We start from the raw sequence: 18,679 nt of genomic DNA on the forward strand, positions 1-18,679 counted from the left end.
TAAGGAAACTCGAATATCTAAGAGATTCGGGACTTCCAAGATATAAAGCATTTAGAGGGTATTTGCTCTTCCCCAGAAGAAAAAGATACAAAGGGGAATTGGGAGGAGTAAGGCATGTGGTCATCAACACTTTAAAATAAGGAATGTAGCCTGGCGACTCGCTTGGAGGACAGGCACAGGCACCTTCTGTTAGTTGGAAATAACCCCTATTTTGGTGAGGTTATCCTATAACCGATACCTATGATCCAGGCAGGCCTGCTGGTTGACAAGTCAATGGAGGTAACGGGGTCCTATTATTTCTTGTAATTCAACAGTATAATGCTGTAATCTCATGATTGAGGCTCTCGAGTCGTCCGCATGCCACAGAGAATCTAAATGCAAACAATCCGGTCCTAGGAACAGTGAAGCATCGGAAAATCTCTGAGAAGAAAAGTGTTTATACACTATTTAAATCCTCGGATCTAGTATTTGGGGACATCCTCAATCCAGTATCCATGACACATTAGATTTTCCTCACGACGAGTCTCATCCCGTGTTCCGGCACCAACACCATCCTGAAAACCGGGGAGTGTGGTATTCGGGAGACAGTGAGAACGAGAACCGGGACAGGACAAGGGCAAGGACGATCTTCATCTCCAGCATTGCGAAAGTCTGTCCCAGGCACAACCTGCTCCCGTACCCGAACGGTATGTATGCCTGAGGATGCTTGCAAGCCTCGGACACCCCATCCTTGAACCTCTCTGGCTTGAACTCGTGGGCATCCGGACCCCAATTCTCGGGGTCCCGGTGCAGTGCGGGGATCGATGTCCAGACGATGACGCCTTTGGGCACGACGATCTCTCCCAGCTTCATCTCTGTCATGGCTTCTTTCGGCAGTATGATCCCGGGGCAATAGAGGCGCAATGTCTCTTGAATCACCATGGTCAGCTGCACAACGAAATTCACCAAGAGAAATGAGCCATAAGAGTCATGATAACGCCACGGAGGACTAACTATCGACCATTAAGGCGACCGTGTTCAATCTTTAAGATGCGGTAACTTAACGTGTAAAAGGTTTTCAAATGGAAAGTATAGAACTGATCCGTTGATTTGAGTTCTTGCAGGGTTCCCAGTCCGTTAGGCCGAGCCTGTGTGAGGTCTAAAAGCCGAATCATACAACACTTACGACTTTAAGCTTCCGAAGCGTCTCGAAGTCTAGGGAACCACGATGACAAAGTCGATCTCCGCAGAATTCCAAGATCTCAGCACGGATGCGGTCCTGCCACTCCGGGTGCACTGCAAGCAGCATCAAACTCCAGGAGATGGTCGTAGCTATCGTCTCGTGACCTGCAAAGTAGATATTCTTGCAACTATCCACGATGAAACTATGCGCGCTTTCTCATTCATGGTGCCATCAGCATCAGCACTCTCAAGGATCATTTGCAACAGGTCCTTCTCAGGCTTTAGAGCCTTCCGGTTTTCTTCCTGGCGAGCTCTAACCATCTTCAGTATAAGCGAGTCGACCTCTTCTCTTATCCGCCATAAGTCTCTGTTCGCCTTGGAAGGAAGAAATCTAGAGAATGTCGTAGAAGGGAATATCCTTTACCAATACAATCCATCTGTTTAGTTCAAGGAGACCAAACATCAAGAGAACTACCTACCCAAGATTGTGGAATCCAAACAATCGATCAGGTTTCGACAAGGCATGCTGAAGGGTCCTCAGTTTAGCGAAAATCTGCTTACCTTCCGAGTAAGAACTGCCGAAACATGCCCTTGCGATGACATTGGCGGACAGACTATTCAAGTCTTCAATTATATGCATGTCAGCCACTGTCCCGTCACTCTGTAAAATCATACTTTCCCATTTCTCGATCATTGCCACGGTCGAGTCCACCATCAAATCCATCATGCCCTGCATACAAACCATCTCCCGTTTCATGTTGCAGCAGTAAATACATTTTTGTGCTATAGGATCATCATACAATGTGGTCGAACGTCAAAATACCTCATTACCAAATCCATATACACCAACTGAACAGATCGAGCTCAAGTCAGTATCATTTTACCTTAACTTTGTCGAGGAAGAATTGGGGAGCAATTAGTTTTCTCTGAGAAGCCCAGTTTTGTCCGGTGGCCCTCAGAATGCCCTTGCCGAATAAAGGACTCGGCTTCTTTGCTATGGTTGAGGGCTTATCCAAATCCAAAGGCTTATGTAAGTTCAGGAACTTGACTAAATCCGGCCTATTGATGTACAAATTCAGCGTCTGGCTTGTCGAGTACATGTACAGTGAGCCTACATTGAAAAACCAGCACGTAAGTCTGGGATGGAACAAGCTCCAGGCCGTCCTCTGAATTCATCAGAGCGGACACTAGGGCATGTTAGGGAAATTCATGTAAGATCTAAAATGTTGAAGCCATCAATTACGTCAATGGTATCTGAAAATTCACTGGCCAGTGAATATGGCCATCCGTATTACCATTAAGAGAACCAACGACCTCCAAGTGATCTACTGATGCTTCTGTGATAGCGCAACTTCGTCTGACATAATTGTAAGGCTAAAGCAAGCAGTCATGGGTTGGAACATCAGGACATCGTTGCTTAAAAAACGAGTGAGTAGTAATAAATGAAATCAAGCAACGAATTCAGGGATGACATCTTCTTGTCTGGTAAATGAAATAAGTGCGGTCTAAGTTTTTTTTTTTTTTTTTTGAGCAAAGCGGTCAAACAGTTGATTGGAAGCTAAATGGCTCTCTAGATCACCTATCTTGTTATGGTCAATATTCGACTGGGCGATTGCTGCATTGAGTGATACTAAGTTCGTCGTCGTCGTGGCAGTGCTTTGACTGGTGAGCATGCCAAGGTAAATATAGTTGTCGATTTGAGGACAGCAAACTCGTGATGGAGTGAATTGTCGGATCTCATCGGTCCAGTTTCAGACAGGAGCCATGTCATCTCACAGACTTGCAGTAAAACACAAGTAGCCACGTTTCACGAGAAAACGCACTCCGGTCAGCGGAGATGACGACTCTATACCAAATCGTTCTAACAGAAATGAATCCATGAACCTATGGCGGCGCGGAAAATGACAAGGGCCCGTGACTTACGGACTCAACATGTGCTTGCTCGCCGTAAAATATGACAGAATAAAAGTACGCATTAATTCTTCCCTAGAAATCCATGACGAAGAGCAGCGAGGCATTACCGTAAAGACCAGCCCAGTGGTGGAGATACGGGAAGATGGAGCGAGTCCAGTCGTCGGAGATTTGGCCTCGAGGGAGCGGTTCCGGCTTGCACCGGGTTGCAATGCTTCGCATCTCGGCAACGTTGCCGTGGAAAAAGTGTGGCGGCGGTCCGGTCACGCCTTGTGCCGTGAGCTTCCTCCTCAGCTTCCTGTGATTCAGCCACAGTATGTTGCACCCGTGAAGCACGAGGCTGCATACAATCATCACCCCAAAGGACCAAATTATCTCCATCAGGAAGAATCCTTCCATTCTCTCTCTCTCTCTCTCTCTCTCTCTCTCTCTCTCTCTCTATCTGTGCAAACTGATCTTGAAATGGCAAGCAATTGATACTGAGCAACCTAGGATTTTGACTAAAAGTTGTTGTTTGATGTCAAATTGACGTGTCACTTTATAAAATAATCTTAGCATTTCCTTTCATTAATAAAGGGTTTGGTGCATCCGATGTTAGGAAAGCAGACAATGCGTAAAATATCTTACTATTTAAAAAAAAAAAAAAAAAACTTTTTCGTTTTTTCGTCCCATGGAGCCGGCCGTTCCTGAATAACAAACATTTTTTCCCCTTTTTTTCTTGATGCGTTGATTTGGACCTGAGCAGGTCTTTAAAAGGCTCGCGATTTAAGTAGAAACTCATATTTTAATTGCAATAATTTCATCGACTAGGCAAGTATTAAATTATGAAACAAGCAATGATACAAAAATGGGCATCTTGTGCTCGTCTTGTCATGTGTGAATTTGGATTCTCTCATTAACTTTGTATTTCCCAGAGATTGACCGCGCCGACCGAATCCTTCAGCTCAATTAGCGGACAACCCGAAGTCATTATCTAGAGCTCTAAAATAATAAAAAGATTCTATTTTCCCTTAAACGCCGCAGTTGAGGGGCCATTACTTTATTAATATAACTACCTTTTTTATATGTAGTCTACAAATTAGTAATTTTTGTGCTAAATTACCCACATATCTTTATATAACTCACCAACCGTCGAATGTACCAATTACTTACCAGGATTAGAATGACTTACTAACTTTTGTCAGATTAAATTACCAACTATTTTCGGATCATCAGCTTTAGTTTTATTTATTAACCACAATTTGCACAATTTTGTTATATTTTATCAACTTCTCTATTGAGTTGTCAATTTTTTTTTTTTTTTTTGGTCTTGATTAGCAGCCCATTACATTTATTAACTCTGTTTTCTTTTTTTCTTGACATATCGAACTAAATTAACGCCAACTTTTGTCCCATTAAATAATCAACTAGTATTGTGTTACCAAATTTAAAAAACTTGCTGATGTTTATCTAACATTTTTAAATTACAAAAATCCTATTACTTAAGTTTCGTTTGTTTCACAGAAAATAACTTTCAGGGAAAATATTTTGACGTTCATTTCATGGAAAATAAATTAATCAAAGAAAAGTTTACCACTATTGAAAAAAACACATTCAAAAGTTAGGAAAGTGTTTTCCATAACTTCTTTCACCTCATATTCTTTCACTAGACACATTTTCCTCTTCTTTTTTTTTTTTTAAATTGAGTTTTCAATTTTTTCCTTTCCTTTTTCTTCCCTTTTCTTTTTCTTCTTCCTTGGTAGACCATAGCAGCAGCCTACGACCGGCCACAAGCCAACTCCAACCTTGTCATAGACCAATGAGCTCCTTGCCGACCTGTGGCAAGGTACGGAGGCTTTGCCTCGCCCAAGACTAGATCGATGAGGGCGAGGCTGAGAGGATGAGGCTTGAGCTTGTTGGCCTCGATGGAGCTGGGGCTCACTTGGATCTGGCAATCCCCGTCTTGGTTGGTCGCTAGGTAGTCACCATCGTTGATGTAAGCTAAGGAAGGAGGAGGAAGAAGGAGGAAGGAAAAGAAAAAAGGAAAAAAGAAAGAGAAAGATTAAAAATAATGAAAATTCGATTTTTTTTTTAAATAAAAAAATTTAATTTAATTTTAAATAAATATATATATAAATTAACATTCAATTTTTTATTTAATTACAAAAATTGAAATTCAATTTTTTGGGTATTTTTTTCCCTAAATCATATAATAGACAATGAAAATATAGTCATTTTCTTGGCTTTGAAAAATATTTTTCGAAAACGTCATATTTTTCGCAAATGAATGGACCCTCATAAAGCTTTGTTTGCAATTTTTAGCAACGTTTTGGATATACCAACTGTTGTAGAAATTACCAATAGTGATTTTATTAACCTTTTCTCTCGTTAAGCTATTGACCAATTTCTTTTATTATCAACTTTCAATTGAGTTACTCAACAAACTCATTTCTTTTAATAACCAAATTATCTTATTCGTTACCAGGATTTATTTACCCTTCTTAATTATGCCTCAAAATTCACCGACTCTTGCACGAAGTTATCGACTTTAATTTGAGCGATTCATCGAACGAACTGTCATTTATCAAGTAAAACCGGCAATCTCAATGGATTGGGCTTGGCCGATTGGATCAGGCTAAGGAGTGAGGAAAGTGATGCGTTTCTTCTCGTCCTCGGATTAATCAAAATTTCGCGTAGATATCAACGGACACGGACACGGACACCGACCTACGGACCAGAAACATCCCACGTTTCAAACGAGCGAAAAAAAGAAAAGAACACTTGCTCAAAAAAAAAAAAAAAAGAAAAGAACAAACACCAACTTTTGTCGGAGAGACGACAACATTAAAAAAAATTTTCCAGCACTAAATGCTCACGTGGCCTCTGGAGTTGACTTACGGAACTATTCGGGATTGCTGCTTGAAAAAAACGATGTTCAGCTTGTTTGCGCGATCACTTTTTCGAAAATAAAGAGAGGTAGCGTTCTCGAGAGCAATTTAGAGGTTGTCTTGATCGCATTCGGTATTTGTCCAGATAGATTTACGTAACTTGTAGGCTATACGGGTGTGGATAGGTCTCAATCCAACTTGAAAATCAAACCAAATCAGTTAATTTCGGGAGGTTTTTGAAGGGGACAAATTTCACATAAGAAACTAGATCGGTAGGACTACCTAAGGCTTCTTATATTTTTTTTTTTATTTTTTAAAGCAAACCTTTATTAAAGAATTATGCTTTTCTTTTGATATTGGGAAATTCCCACTCGCAAGGAATGGAAAAAACTGAAAAATAAAAGTTGAAGTCACTGATTTTGAGTTCAATTTTATAACCAGATTGGACATATCGGTCCAATCTCAATCCGAGTGGACTAGTGCCTGGTTTAGCTTATTTTCACAATTGCTTTTTTAAACATGATGAGAGGTAATATTCTCGAGAGCAAGGGGATTGTCTTGATTATATTTGGTATTTTTTCAAATAGAAGTTATGTAACTCCTAGACTATAGGGTGTGCATTGATTTTAGTTTAACTCAAATTGAACCAAACTGATGGACTAACCAGGGTTTTCAATTTTTTTTAATTTTTTTTACCTTGAGGCAAATCCTAATTATTAAATTATTTTTTCTTTTAATATTAGCAAACTCACCCTTAGAACAAATGAAACAATAAAATAAAATAAAATAAAATCATCGGTTTCAAAACCAATCCTAGAATCACCAAGTTCGGTTCCACAAACTAAGAATTTACTTTACCCGGTTTGGTTCCCATTTCTAGGTGTGGGAACTAACTCGACGAACGTAGAAATCAATTACTATTATTTGATTATGATTGAACTATAATGTATCTGAAAATCGCAAAATTACTATTACCCTGAAAAGAAATATAACGAGATTTATCACCCATTAGGAAATTTAGCTAATTCCACTCTCTCCCACTTTCTTCACCGTCCACGGTAGTTGAATGAAAACGACGGTCATCGTCTTCCGCCGGAATCATTCAACGCACCATTAATTTTCCACGGCTCGGCTTCGAAATCCGCCGCCGAACTCAGTCACACCACGAGCTCGGCCGAGAGTCAAGAGGCCGTTCGGTCAACGATCTTTACGGAATCCCTACGGATCTCTCTACTCGTCAAAAGCAGCAGACGTTTCTTCTGATCAACGCACGAACTTGCTATTACCAGAACGAATTATAATTACCCATGGAAAATACCAGAACTAAGAAAACAAGAAGAGAATCCAACGTGGGTAACCATGGACACGATCATCCTGTTGGCACGTTTGCCAATTATTACAGGCGGAGGCATTTATTACAACGGGAAGAAGAAGAACCGAGAATTCTAAAGGCGCTCCTACGAGCTCTTCACCAGGACGCTCCGCATCATGTCCTTGAACTCGAAGAAGTCGACACGGCCGTCGTGGTCCCGGTCGACGGAGTTGATCATCTGCTTGACCCGCCCGATCTCCTCCCCCTCCGGCAGCCCCAGCTTGGCCAGCACCGTCTGCAGCTCCCCGGCGCTGATGAACCCGTCGCCGTCCTCGTCGAACACCTTGAACGCCTCGCTCAGATCCGCCTCCTCCCGCGACGGCGACCCCGCGGCCTCCGCCTCGTCTCCTCCGAAGAAGGCGTCGTCGATGGACCGGTGGAGGGTCACGAAGTCGTCGAACCGGAGGCCGTCGCTCCCGGGCCTGATGTGGGAGCGGAGGATGGACTCGAGGTCGGAGAGGTCGGCTTCGAGGCCGAGGAGGGCGAGGGCCTTGGAGAGCTCCTCGGCGGTGATGAGGCCGTCGCCGTTCTTGTCGAAGAGGTCGAAGATGCGGCGGAGGCGGAGGGAGTTGAGGCTCGGGGAGTGGAGGCGGAAGGAGGCCGACTTGGCGCCGAGCGCGGGGCGGCGAGAGGAGGAGGAGCCGTTGGTCTCGGTCGCCGGAGCAACGTCCATGATCGGAGCTCGGTTTCTTAAGGAGCAGAGCGGTGGCCGGTGGACGATGATGGATCGTGGAGTGTCTGCGCATAGTATCGTGTCATTGAAAGTGGGATTTTTTATATGGGCATGTGGAGCACGACGACGCGTTTGACCCTTCTTCCCATTTCTCTCTTCTTCATTTCCTCGAACGAACGACAAGCGAACACGTTTTTGCCTTTTTTTTTGGGTAATTTCGCCGTCGTTTCTCCTCCGCTTTAAAGCCGTTTTGGGTTCCATTTTTCCTCCGAAAGTTCGACGCGCACGTTGTACCCGATTGCGATGGGACAGACATATAAACCTCACCCGTGGATATGAATTCGGGCTCACCGCGTGCGCTAAAGAATTTCCCGCTGCTACCGTAAAGCATTCAATTTGATGAGAGATTGAGTTTGTTTTTGGATAGTTAAGAGTTTGAGATTCTAGAAAGGTTGTCGCGACTGCGTCCGCTTCTCGTTGAGATCCAAGGCTTTGAATTCTCCTTATTTTTTATTCCCATTGGGTACACGTACACCCGAATATCTCTCGTTAATATAGGAGCAGCAATTTTCCATCGGCCGCGACCGGTTGACCCGATCAAGCTCACCCCATTTGACCCATGCCTATGTGCGCGACACTAGAAAGCGCAAAAGAATAAAAAAATCCGATTCGAAGAGATCATTTGCCAAGTCATCAACTCCTGTCAATTTGTGAAAATATTTTTATTGAGCGTGTCACACAAATAGGTCCTGTCATTAAAAATTAAAAAGTTGAGATAATGTCAAAAGAAACAAAGATGTGAAGACAAACAACTTTATAAAGTGTAAAAAACAAATATTCGAGCAAAGATCACCAAAAAAAAATATATTCGAGCAAGGGTGGACCCAACAAGAACATTCCTAACCGTTGGTTTTCTTCCCCTTCCATTGATCATTCAATTTAAGTTACATTATTTAGCGGTCATCATTAAGCGAGATCGAACTGGGATTTAAATTCGATGCTAAATCTTTTCCCGAGCCCATCACAATAAAATCTAAACATACACAGATCTTCGAACCGGGCCGGTTTTGCTCAGGCCGAGCCGAGTCCAGCTAGACTTTCTCTCGCCGGATGCCACTGCCCAAGCCTATCCAAAAGATCTCCGTACGGCGCCGTGCCCCTGATCTAATCTAAAGTCTAATATCTACATCGCGCTCGCTTGAATTCCGGACGATGGAAGCTTTCGGTCCGAATGAGCAAATTGGTCAGCATCGGCGACGCATCGAATTACATCATCCGACATAAAAAGGGAACCCGAGGCAACGCGATTTCCTGAATTTCTCCGAACTCGGCGCGGGAACCAAGAAACGCGTCCCCCGCAGACCTTTCGTGCATCCTCACCGTCGATCGGTCCGCACGGAAATTCGAATCCGACGGACCAGACGCGAGCGGCCGGGGTGGGGGGAGGCACGCCGTGTCCGTTTTCTCCTCCGCCTCCTCCCGCTTGCTGCCGAAACGACAAAGCGGGGAGCACCGCCCGCCTTCGAGTTACGACCCTCTTTTGCTGCTCGAGCTGGGCTGGCCATCGACGCTTTCCTTATCCGTGTTCGCGCTGCCGCTTCGAAACTCCCGCAAGAACCGAGAAGAAGACGATCCCCTCTCCCCCGAAAACCCTCCCCGTCTCGGTCGAGTTCCCGAAAGAGGACGAGGGTACGTCTTTCCTTGATTTCTTTCTCTCTCCTTGCTTAGCTGAGTGGGTGGAGATTACTGCTTCTCGTTTCTCTTGGTGGGTTTTTCTCTGGGTTCGCGAAGCTTCGACCTTTCGTACCAAGTTCCGAAATTTCCCCTTTGCGCTCGCGCCGTTCGAGCTTTCCCGTCGCGGGTTGATGTTTTCTTTCGAAAAAAACTGTTTTTTGCTGCGTTTTTTTAAAAATTTGGTGGGTAATCTGCGTTGCTATTGGTTCTCTTGTGTGGGTAGAAGAGAACTAGGGTTTCCATAGCGACAGAAGCAATTCGTTGTTTTCGGTGTCTTTGTTTCCAGGAGCAGAGCACTTACCCTTCGTTGTGCTTTTTTAGCAGCGATTGTTTACTTCATTCTGGGTTAGAATGGGTTCTGGAGGAACGGCGGATTTTGCTGGGGACTGTGGAGACCTCATTTGTGGAGAGTCTGCGAAAAAGTTCAGTCTTTTAGGAGTTATCGATGCTGATAAGCAGGTCTTGAAGCAAATTGCTGCTGTCGGCAACGAGGATGGAGATAATCTTGGGCCGAATACTCCTGATACGGACAGAGAGGATGGGGACACTTTTGTGAGCCTCAAATACCCCCTTACTCTGCCAGAGATGACCTCGGAAGTAGATGTCCTCGATTCCTTGAGGGAAAACGATGATCAAGCGCTTCCTCATGTCGATCAGACCAGTAGCCCGCACACGCCTAAAGACAACGTCTTTGACCCATTTGCACCTGGTCCGGAAAATTTGTTGCTGGCACCCCGATGTGACAAGCGCCTCGATGAATGGAGAAGCAGCGTTGCGCGCCGTCTCAAATTTGGGGGCTTCGGTAGTAGCTTGGAAGATCGAATTGATGTGGACTGTTCGTGCACTCCATCCGACAAAGAGATTGTTGATTCAGTGTACAATATCGTCTTGGAAGTTGTTATAATGAACCGGATGGAAGAAGTTTCTGCTAGCATTTCAGACTGGGATTTCTCTAAATGCAAGACTCCTCATTCACCGCCCCTTTTGAATGGCATTGCTGAGACCTGCCCTGCCGCTCCCATGAAGGCTTCAATGGCGTCGAGGAATACCAGTTTGGGCACGTGCAGAAAGCTTCAGTTTTGATCACTATTTGGTTCTCGTAGGCTTGACTTAACAGCGGTACTAACTTCATTAAGTAAATGTGCTGACTGTGAAACTCTAATCTGTCAGCTTTTCCAGTAGCTTTTTGTTCTAGGAAGATGTCGTAATCAAATAACGCGTCTGTCTTTACTCTTTGCCCAATATGCTTATGCTGCTTAGTTGTACAGTTAACTTATGTTATTGGCATTGCATTCTGGCAAACTTGCTCTTTTCATTGAAGTATAGCATCGTGTGATCGTTCTTCAGCGAGTATCATTTTTGCTGGTCGCATGAGGTTGAATTTATATCACACCTGAATTTACTAGCCTTTAATGTTTTCGTGTTATTACTTAATGGATAGTTCATTTAGGTGATTACAGAGTACAGATCTTTCTGCGTAGATATCGCTTTGAAAAGATGCCTTGTTTGGTTAGCGAAAATGTGACTTTGCAGAAGTTACAGGTCCCATTACTGAATCGATGATGAACAAAGGCGTGTGCCTCTGGACTCTGTTGAAAGCCCTCTGTCTCTCGTGTCAAGACTCGAGAGCAGTGACTAGTTCTAAAAGGTCAGGTTTTGCTTCAGGAAGCAGTTCGAATGTGGACAGAGCTAAAATGCTATTCCTAATCTTTTATTGTAAAACAGCCAACATGACGTATGAAACCAAACTCGTTTCGATAAGTAATTACTTTGTGTGATTTATGATAACTTGATGGATCGTACCACTCATTTATGAGAAAGACAAGCATCCTTTATCACTTAGGGAGTTGCAATGAGTGCCATTGGAAGAATTTTAAATTACTGAGGGAAGAGAATATCTGCAGGGTAAAGTTTATTAAACACGACAAAGAGATCATGCATGACGAATGAACCTCTTTCCCTGAGGCATATACTAATCCATTCAGACAAAAACTCTTGCTCGAAACAAAGTCAAAACTTGGTCTCGTACTTGCAATCCTGGCTCTGAATCGTCATCGCCGGCACTCCGATTGTGTACTGGCACTCCGACGTCGCCACCACGTGCCTCCTCAACACCTTCCACAGCCTCACCCTTCCTGGGATGCTTGTCCTGCTTTTGACCACGACTTCCCCACCCAAAACATCCCTCACCAGCGACGCCACGTCCTCCGCCATTACTTTGTCCACCTCCAGCATCAGCCTGCAAGGCATCTCTGCCGACTTCCTTGCGGGGATCTCCCCTGGAAGCAGCTCTGCCTCACCGACTTGTCCGCCTCGGTACAAGACGATGCTCTTGCCGGGCCCATGCCTGAAGCTGAAGTGGTTGCGGTTGTGGATAAGGAGGATGATGTTGAGGGTGACGTTGAGCTCGATCTTCAGGACAGGAAATAAGGTGACTTGCGGAGAGATGCCGCTGAGGGTGGCAGAGGCTACGCTGACCGTGGGATCTCTCGGCTTGAGGAGGGTGAGGGAGAGTACAAGAGCAACAACGGAGAGGAGGAAGAGGAGGAGGGGCACTGCGAGCAGGAATACAAGGCAACGTCGTCCTCTGAGGGAGTTTCGGCCTTCGGCAGGGAGACCTTGGTCGTCCTTTTCAGTGTTCATGGCTCATTCATGGGTATTTGTTGCTCACGAGATAGAGACAGATAGGTTGGGAGTAGAAATGACAACGGGAAACAATCTGAGGCGGAGAGATGACGGGATATAAAGAAAATGACAAAGGACATTGCCCGATGCACGCTCATGAAGACAGGTTTTAATGGAGCGGTGGGAGGTTGGAACTTTGAATGCACCCGATCACCTACCAAACTGTTCGAGAGCATGTTGTACATATGAGAACGTGTTTCAGGAATACAATGTATACACGACAATGCTACCGTTGCTGGTCCATGGCAGTGGCCTATGGAAATAGGCGACAGCAAAGAGATGGACGTAGCCATAGCCTGGCATGCATGATCTGTGATGCGCAACTTGATATTCAAATGCTCTGAAAAGGGTAAGGTTGATATTTACAAACAATAGATGTTCCATCATCCAATAGTGAGTAAAAATTTCGTCAAGCTGGCGGTGGATCTAATTACTATCCCTCTTACAAGTTGATATTCAAACCGAGCTCCTCGATACCCCCTGGAGCACCCCGTGATTTGAGTAATCGTTTGAACTTGACTAAAGTCAAGTCAATCAAAACCGAAAGAGTGAGCCAGTCACGTGAGCTTACACAGAACCGAAATCAAAGGCAATTAATCAAGAAGGTGGTGGGCCTGTTTGCAAATAAGAACACTTGACCCTACGCGAAGCAGGGTTTGATCCTCTCTCACGATGCCTTAAAATGAAATTTCTGGAAGAATAAGATGGAGGATGAAATCGGAGCCTTCTTCACCCGTGGTGTAATGTCTTCATCGGAATCCACACATATTCACAGATGCGTAATAGAATTTGGGCTCAAATCACATGAAAAATTTCTACAATGATTAGCACAGTCAATCTCTCATATTCTTAGGCTTGCCCATGAAGGCTTTATAAGCAGTACTCACCATGCAAGTACTGCTGTCCAACGTCATTTCCAGAGAGTTCCAGATAATCATCAACGAATGGCACTAATCATTGAACCAAGCAACTTCAGAGCTTATCTTGGTCATGCGTCCCCTATTTTCATGGTGCTTATGCTGGCATGCTGGCTTCCGGTTATGTTTATAGTAAGACAGGACAGGCGAGACAGAGCACGACCGGACAACTGAATCATCCTAAAAGCTGTGTCTAACTATGCAGCATTCACACTTTTTTTCTGCTACTCAGAAGAACTACAATCATCATCTAACAAATAGCCCTTGGCTTTCAGAGTTACTTGCTATGTAGGCATAGACAGATGCCCGAATTTGCTAGAGAAACTATGCAAAAGCCCACAACACCACTATAAGCAAACACGGGACATATGTAAGCTGCGTGCAAAATCATTTATATGTACTTTGATCTCATCAAATTTCATTGACACATTGTTGTTTTCTTTACCATCTGTATGGTTGATGAAGGACTCGAATTCTACTGGAGTTTGACATGCACAATAACTTCAGATCTACCAAGATGTTCTTGTAGGGGAAGTAGTGCTCCATTAAGACTGGAAACCATTGTTCATGCACACTTTGAATGGCCGTAAGATTTACTAGTGCTACACACTCCAGTTACTAGATATGTGAAGATCGCCTTCACATGGACAAGTAAAATTTCACTGGGCATTCTATAGAGCCAACAACAAGTCTAGCAAGTGTATTCATCCAGCAATCAAGATATCACTGGATCAATCAAACATGCAAAGTCACTTGCCAGATCGGACTCTAGATCCAGTTAAATGCAAAAACATAGCCAGACAGAAAACAAAATTGTAATGACCAACACAAAAAACTCAGTCATCTTCTACATCAACTACTGGTTCAGAGATAAATTCTACTTCCTCCAAGCTTGCAGGAGGTTATTACTTCTTACCAGGGAGGCAATGTGCTAATTTGCAGTACTTCTCAGCAAGGACAGATCATAAATACTAGCAGATACCAACCAAAATGACTGAGAAGTGGCATCTAGATCCTAAGTTCCATAACCCAATGAAGGCAAAGAAATATTACAACAGCTACTTCAATTAAAAACAAGCTTTGAAAAAAAGAGTGCCTAAATTTCATCGAATCCCACACAGCACTGCCGATTCAAGAAGATGAAGTCAAAACAATGATGAGCTATTTTGCTAGAAAATCTCAGTACAAGATTGCTTATCAAACTGGGATGTCAAATATAAGAATCAAGTTCAAGGTTAAAAGAGATGCTTATTGATGTGGGATGTCAACTATAACAATGCCCTGCTATAGCAACTAGACAATAAACTATATTTATTTTATTGGTTTTAGGAATGAAACTAGTAAGATACATGAGAATAAGCTTGTGCTTGTGAGGTGTCAAATCCATTTAAAAACTGGCGACAGCAATCCATGGTTTAACTAAAAAAATTCATAATTTTACAACACCTTTGATTGACAAAACAAACATATGAAGTCAAAACACTTGAATATAGATATAATCATGGTCTGGCTGGACAGAGCTGCAAGTTTCAATCTAGGACATGTTTATAGATTATCACGCTAGTCTCATTGCTTTGCACTAAGTCAGATTCACCTTGTATCCTGTTAATATAAAATTATTCACCTGTTGAGAACCTTCATATTTATATCTTCTTTGCCTTAAAGAAAACGTGTAGACTCTGGCACCTAGCATTTCTGCTGTTAGAACAACTTACGCAAAACTGGCCAACAACAGAATGATTTACATCACACAAACTGGCATCTTAAAGATACACAAACAAAGTTGCAAATTCTTTATAAATTCCATGATATCATAATTTAAATTTTTGTTTCAGCCCAAGATATGAAAAAGCAAAACTTGGTCACGCATCAAATAACTTTCTTTTATCAGTCATTAATGAGACAACTATAATAGCATATCAGCAATTCAGAGGCATAACACAAAAACACGCCCTTCCATGCTAATCGACGATAAAGCCAAATTACGCGCTTGAAGTCATCTTTGGGTTGAACGATAGGACAGAGCAGCCTACTTGAAGGTACCTTCAGTAACGTATATGAAACAATTCGATGCAATTCCAAAATTTCTTTCTTTAACTGCTAAGCAGTGAGAACATAATTTGAGAAATTGTCCTACTTAAAGGAAAACTGTATCCAGTATATTGTTTGTCTCCTTCTTAATTGTCCATATATGCCAAAAACAGTGCATTGCAAATGCAACTGCAGGTCTGCATTCAAGTACATCTGATAAATCTAGCAACTTTCGATATTGCAGATAATGCCAAAATATCCTGTATGAAATTGATATACCCGGAGGCAAGGGAGACATGGATTGCAAAACAACAACTGATTCGAATCTAGAATCAGCACAAAATCTCTATACCCCTCATAACTAACCTATCCCAAAAAAATATCCCCTCGGAAAAAAGAGTGAAAAAGAGGCCAAAGAAACAGAGACCCGTGTGCAACATAAAATCCTAGAAGCAACCAACATAGACATCGATCAATTACAACTTGGTGTCAGAGCTACAATGTTGAATCCCCACAGTGTTATTGGACAGAAACAAATTCAAATCGCAGGAACTTGTGGAAACCACATGGACCTTAAACAATCCCATGAAGGTCACCTTACCAGACATATTCGTGTACGTGCTGATGGGCAAGACCCTGGACAGGTAGTCCAAGTACGCCTGCGACTTCGATAGGAACCGGTCCGCCATCACAGTGAGCGTCAGGTTCATCTGCTTCGTCTGGTCGGCCCCTATCTCGCCCGCGGGGATCGGGACCTCCCCGACTTGCTCTCCCCTGTAATTCAACAAGCAAGTGCTGTTCTCATACTTGAAGCCGACCTTGTTGGGGTTCTTCACCGAGACCTCGATGTCCAGGGTCACGTTCAGGTCAAACCCGACAGGGGCGCCTTTGAGCGACACCCGCAGGTTCTTGAACTTCGCCGAGCTCACTTTGGTCTCGGCGCGCTTCGCCTTGAACACGGTGAAGGCCAGGATCACGATCAGCACCACGATGAGGGCGAGGACCGCCACCAGCGCAATGCAGACGTTCCTGCATCGGTGGCTCCGCCTGGGAGGTGCCGGCGGCTTCGCGGGCTTCGGTGCGGATTCGACGTCCATGGGGGAGCTTCGAAATCGATCGATCTCACTGAGAACTTCCAAACGACCCCAGAGGAGAATCAAATGGGCGTCCTAAAGCTCAGAGAAGTTTTGGGTCCTCAGGAATGGAGTCAAGAAGCGAAATTGATGAGAGCAGGTCGTCGCGGAGTCGATTTGAGGGCGACCCTTTGTCCCTTTCCTTTCTCCGGTGGCGTTTGAGGATAGGAGAGTCGAGCGTGAGGAGAGGTGTGGCGGTGGGATAACTTTTCTCTCTCTTCCAATCATTGATCTTTTCTTGTTCCCGAGAAAGTGGGCGCGATGGAAAAAGTAGGAAGAGAGAGGAAGCGAAGTTTAGGAAGAAAGAGATGGAGAGAGGGAGAGGGGAAGAGAGAAAGGGACGCCAGTAGATAAGAGGTGTAGCCGGGAAGCCGAAATCGAAATCCATGGACGCGCCAGGCGAGAGACAGACAGGAGAGAGAGAGAGAGAGATGGGATTGCCGTGTGAGAGCACCGTCTTCCACTGAGGAACTAAAGGCGGGCATACGCGCATGTGGGGAGGAAAAGTAGTTTGCAGGCAAAAGTACAATACATGTCTCAAAACTTAATACTGATGATATTTAAATATCAAAACTTTCAAAAGTTATACTTAAATGCCATTTTTTCTCAAATAAGATATTTAAGTGTCAATTCTAGAATTTGATGCGTCTTATTTTTAATTATATAAGTCGCCTACATGACTTGCCAGAAAGCTAAGTAAACATAGAAGAACAAAAATGACATCATTTTGCTTGTTATATTTGAATTTTAATAAGCTCTCGCTAAACAAGTGCTGCAATATTTTTTTAATTTAGTTTTAAATTTAATTTAATTAATATTTATATTAAAATTCAAATTAAAAGCAAGACAACGTTGTTTTTTGCTTATTTAACCACATCAACATGCGAAACAATATCGTTTTGCACTTATTTCGCTAGAAAAATGCGACGTTGGCATTTTGATCGAAATTTCTCATTGTTGGAACTTAAGTGATCCTTCCTTTTTTTTTTTTTTTTTAATTTTGGCACTTAAATATACATATCCAAAATTTTGGCATTTAAGTGTACTCCCATATTAAATTTTAGCACTCTCCACGGTATAATTGGCCAATGATGGAGTGGTAAAATGCTGGAATTATCACATAAATAGTTATGAATTTTACTCTAATATATACTCTCATATCCGAACTTTTAATTTATTCGATATGATAATGTAATTTTTGTGCTCTTTCAATTGAATACTCGAATTATATGAAAATGTTTAATGACCCTAATCTTTGAACTTAAAGTAATGGAATAACAATATCGGACATTTTCATGTAGTATATGGATTAAGTTGAACATGTATTAAAAGTTCAAGGACTACATTGAGCAAACTTAGAAGTTCAAGAATAATATTGCATATTAGGCTAAATTTAATGGATTACATTGAACAAATTGAAAGTTCAGAGATGGCATGGCACATTGAACCAAAATTTAGGGAATATTTTGTGTCATTTTCTTTAAAAGGATTCGAATTATATGATGTGTTTATTTCATTGAAAAATTTTCCGTGAAAATCATTTTCAATGAAAACGATTAGTTTTTATTTGTTTAGTGATTTAAGGAAAATGATTTTCTTCTTGTTAGAGAAAAACAAGGGTCCCCGGGCCCTTACTAGCCATCACTAAGTCCATATGACCCCCAGCGATGCGTAGAGGGGATCACTTGATCAAAGGTCAGATCTAGTACGGGTCATGTGCCCGGAGTTTTATTTTTTATTTTTCCCAAAGTTTCCTTTGTTCTATTTTTTATATATTTTTTGTTTTGTAATATTTTTCAAAACCATTTTAAAGTTCAAATCCGTCACCATCTAACGAAGACTTACAAGCTACATTAGCATTTCTGTTTATAATTTAGACAAAAGGTCCAACTTGAAAAAAAAAAAACCCATATAGTTTAGGAAAAGTTCCTATTATGCCATTTTCCTCTAAAAAGATAATCGATTTGGTAGAGTAACTTCGTAAGCTCTCTAGAATCGTTTTTTTTTTCCTCGATAAGGATAACCTTTGGATCACAGAAGCAAGAGATTTCATCGTGAGATTTGAGTACAATAAGATGAAAACAAAGAACCACCAACTAATAGTTTTATAAATCCGTCTGTCACCATATTTTTCATAGAAATTAGTGGATAGATGGATCCGAGACGAAAAATCGATTTTCGAAGAGACCATGGAA

At 42.6% G+C, this 18,679-nt stretch overlaps 4 protein-coding genes and 1 pseudogene across 5 annotated transcripts; 1 reads left to right on the plus strand and 4 right to left on the minus strand.

The window, feature by feature from the left end:
- Positions 1-390: 390 nt before the first annotated feature.
- LOC104425135 lies at positions 391-3,426 on the minus strand (annotated as a pseudogene).
- Positions 3,427-7,196: 3,770 nt separating this feature from the next.
- LOC104425137 (calcium-binding protein CML42) lies at positions 7,197-8,068 on the minus strand. Its single transcript, XM_010037732.3, has one exon. It carries the CDS (start codon positions 7,982-7,984, stop codon positions 7,397-7,399), a length of 588 nt encoding a protein of 195 aa, XP_010036034.2. The 5' UTR covers positions 7,985-8,068; the 3' UTR covers positions 7,197-7,396.
- Positions 8,069-9,194: 1,126 nt separating this feature from the next.
- Positions 9,195-11,068, plus strand: LOC104425139. 2 transcript variants are annotated; one of them, XM_010037733.3, is made up of 2 exons: positions 9,195-9,673; positions 10,040-11,068. In XM_010037733.3, exon 2 carries the CDS (start codon positions 10,070-10,072, stop codon positions 10,799-10,801), a length of 732 nt encoding a protein of 243 aa, XP_010036035.2. In that variant the 5' UTR covers positions 9,195-9,673; positions 10,040-10,069; the 3' UTR covers positions 10,802-11,068. The 2 variants fall into 2 exon arrangements, with proteins under 2 accessions (XP_010036035.2, XP_010036036.2); XM_010037734.3 differs by having other exon boundaries at positions 9,197-9,673; positions 10,043-11,068.
- Positions 11,069-11,632: 564 nt separating this feature from the next.
- On the minus strand, positions 11,633-15,399 carry LOC104425140. Its single transcript, XM_039305416.1, has one exon. It carries the CDS (start codon positions 12,359-12,361, stop codon positions 11,729-11,731), a length of 633 nt encoding a protein of 210 aa, XP_039161350.1. The 5' UTR covers positions 12,362-15,399; the 3' UTR covers positions 11,633-11,728.
- A 114-nt stretch (positions 15,400-15,513) lies between these two features.
- Positions 15,514-16,937, minus strand: LOC104425141. The gene has a single exon (XM_010037736.3). The coding sequence runs from the start codon at positions 16,446-16,448 to the stop codon at positions 15,828-15,830; it is 621 nt and encodes a 206-aa protein (XP_010036038.1). The 5' UTR covers positions 16,449-16,937; the 3' UTR covers positions 15,514-15,827.
- Positions 16,938-18,679: the final 1,742 nt, after the last annotated feature.

The sequence above is a fragment of the Eucalyptus grandis genome, chromosome 11 (genome assembly GCF_016545825.1).
Source record: "Eucalyptus grandis isolate ANBG69807.140 chromosome 11, ASM1654582v1, whole genome shotgun sequence".
Classification (NCBI taxonomy): domain Eukaryota; kingdom Viridiplantae; phylum Streptophyta; class Magnoliopsida; order Myrtales; family Myrtaceae; genus Eucalyptus; species Eucalyptus grandis.

Excerpts from the sequence above, each read along its gene's own strand:
- LOC104425137 (XM_010037732.3), bottom strand. The coding sequence starts at position 7,984 with ATGGACGTTGCTCCGGCGACCGAGACCAACGGCTCCTCCTCCTCTCGC.
- LOC104425139 (XM_010037733.3), top strand. The coding sequence starts at position 10,070 with ATGGGTTCTGGAGGAACGGCGGATTTTGCTGGGGACTGTGGAGACCTC.
- LOC104425140 (XM_039305416.1), bottom strand. The coding sequence starts at position 12,361 with ATGAACACTGAAAAGGACGACCAAGGTCTCCCTGCCGAAGGCCGAAAC.
- LOC104425141 (XM_010037736.3), bottom strand. The coding sequence starts at position 16,448 with ATGGACGTCGAATCCGCACCGAAGCCCGCGAAGCCGCCGGCACCTCCC.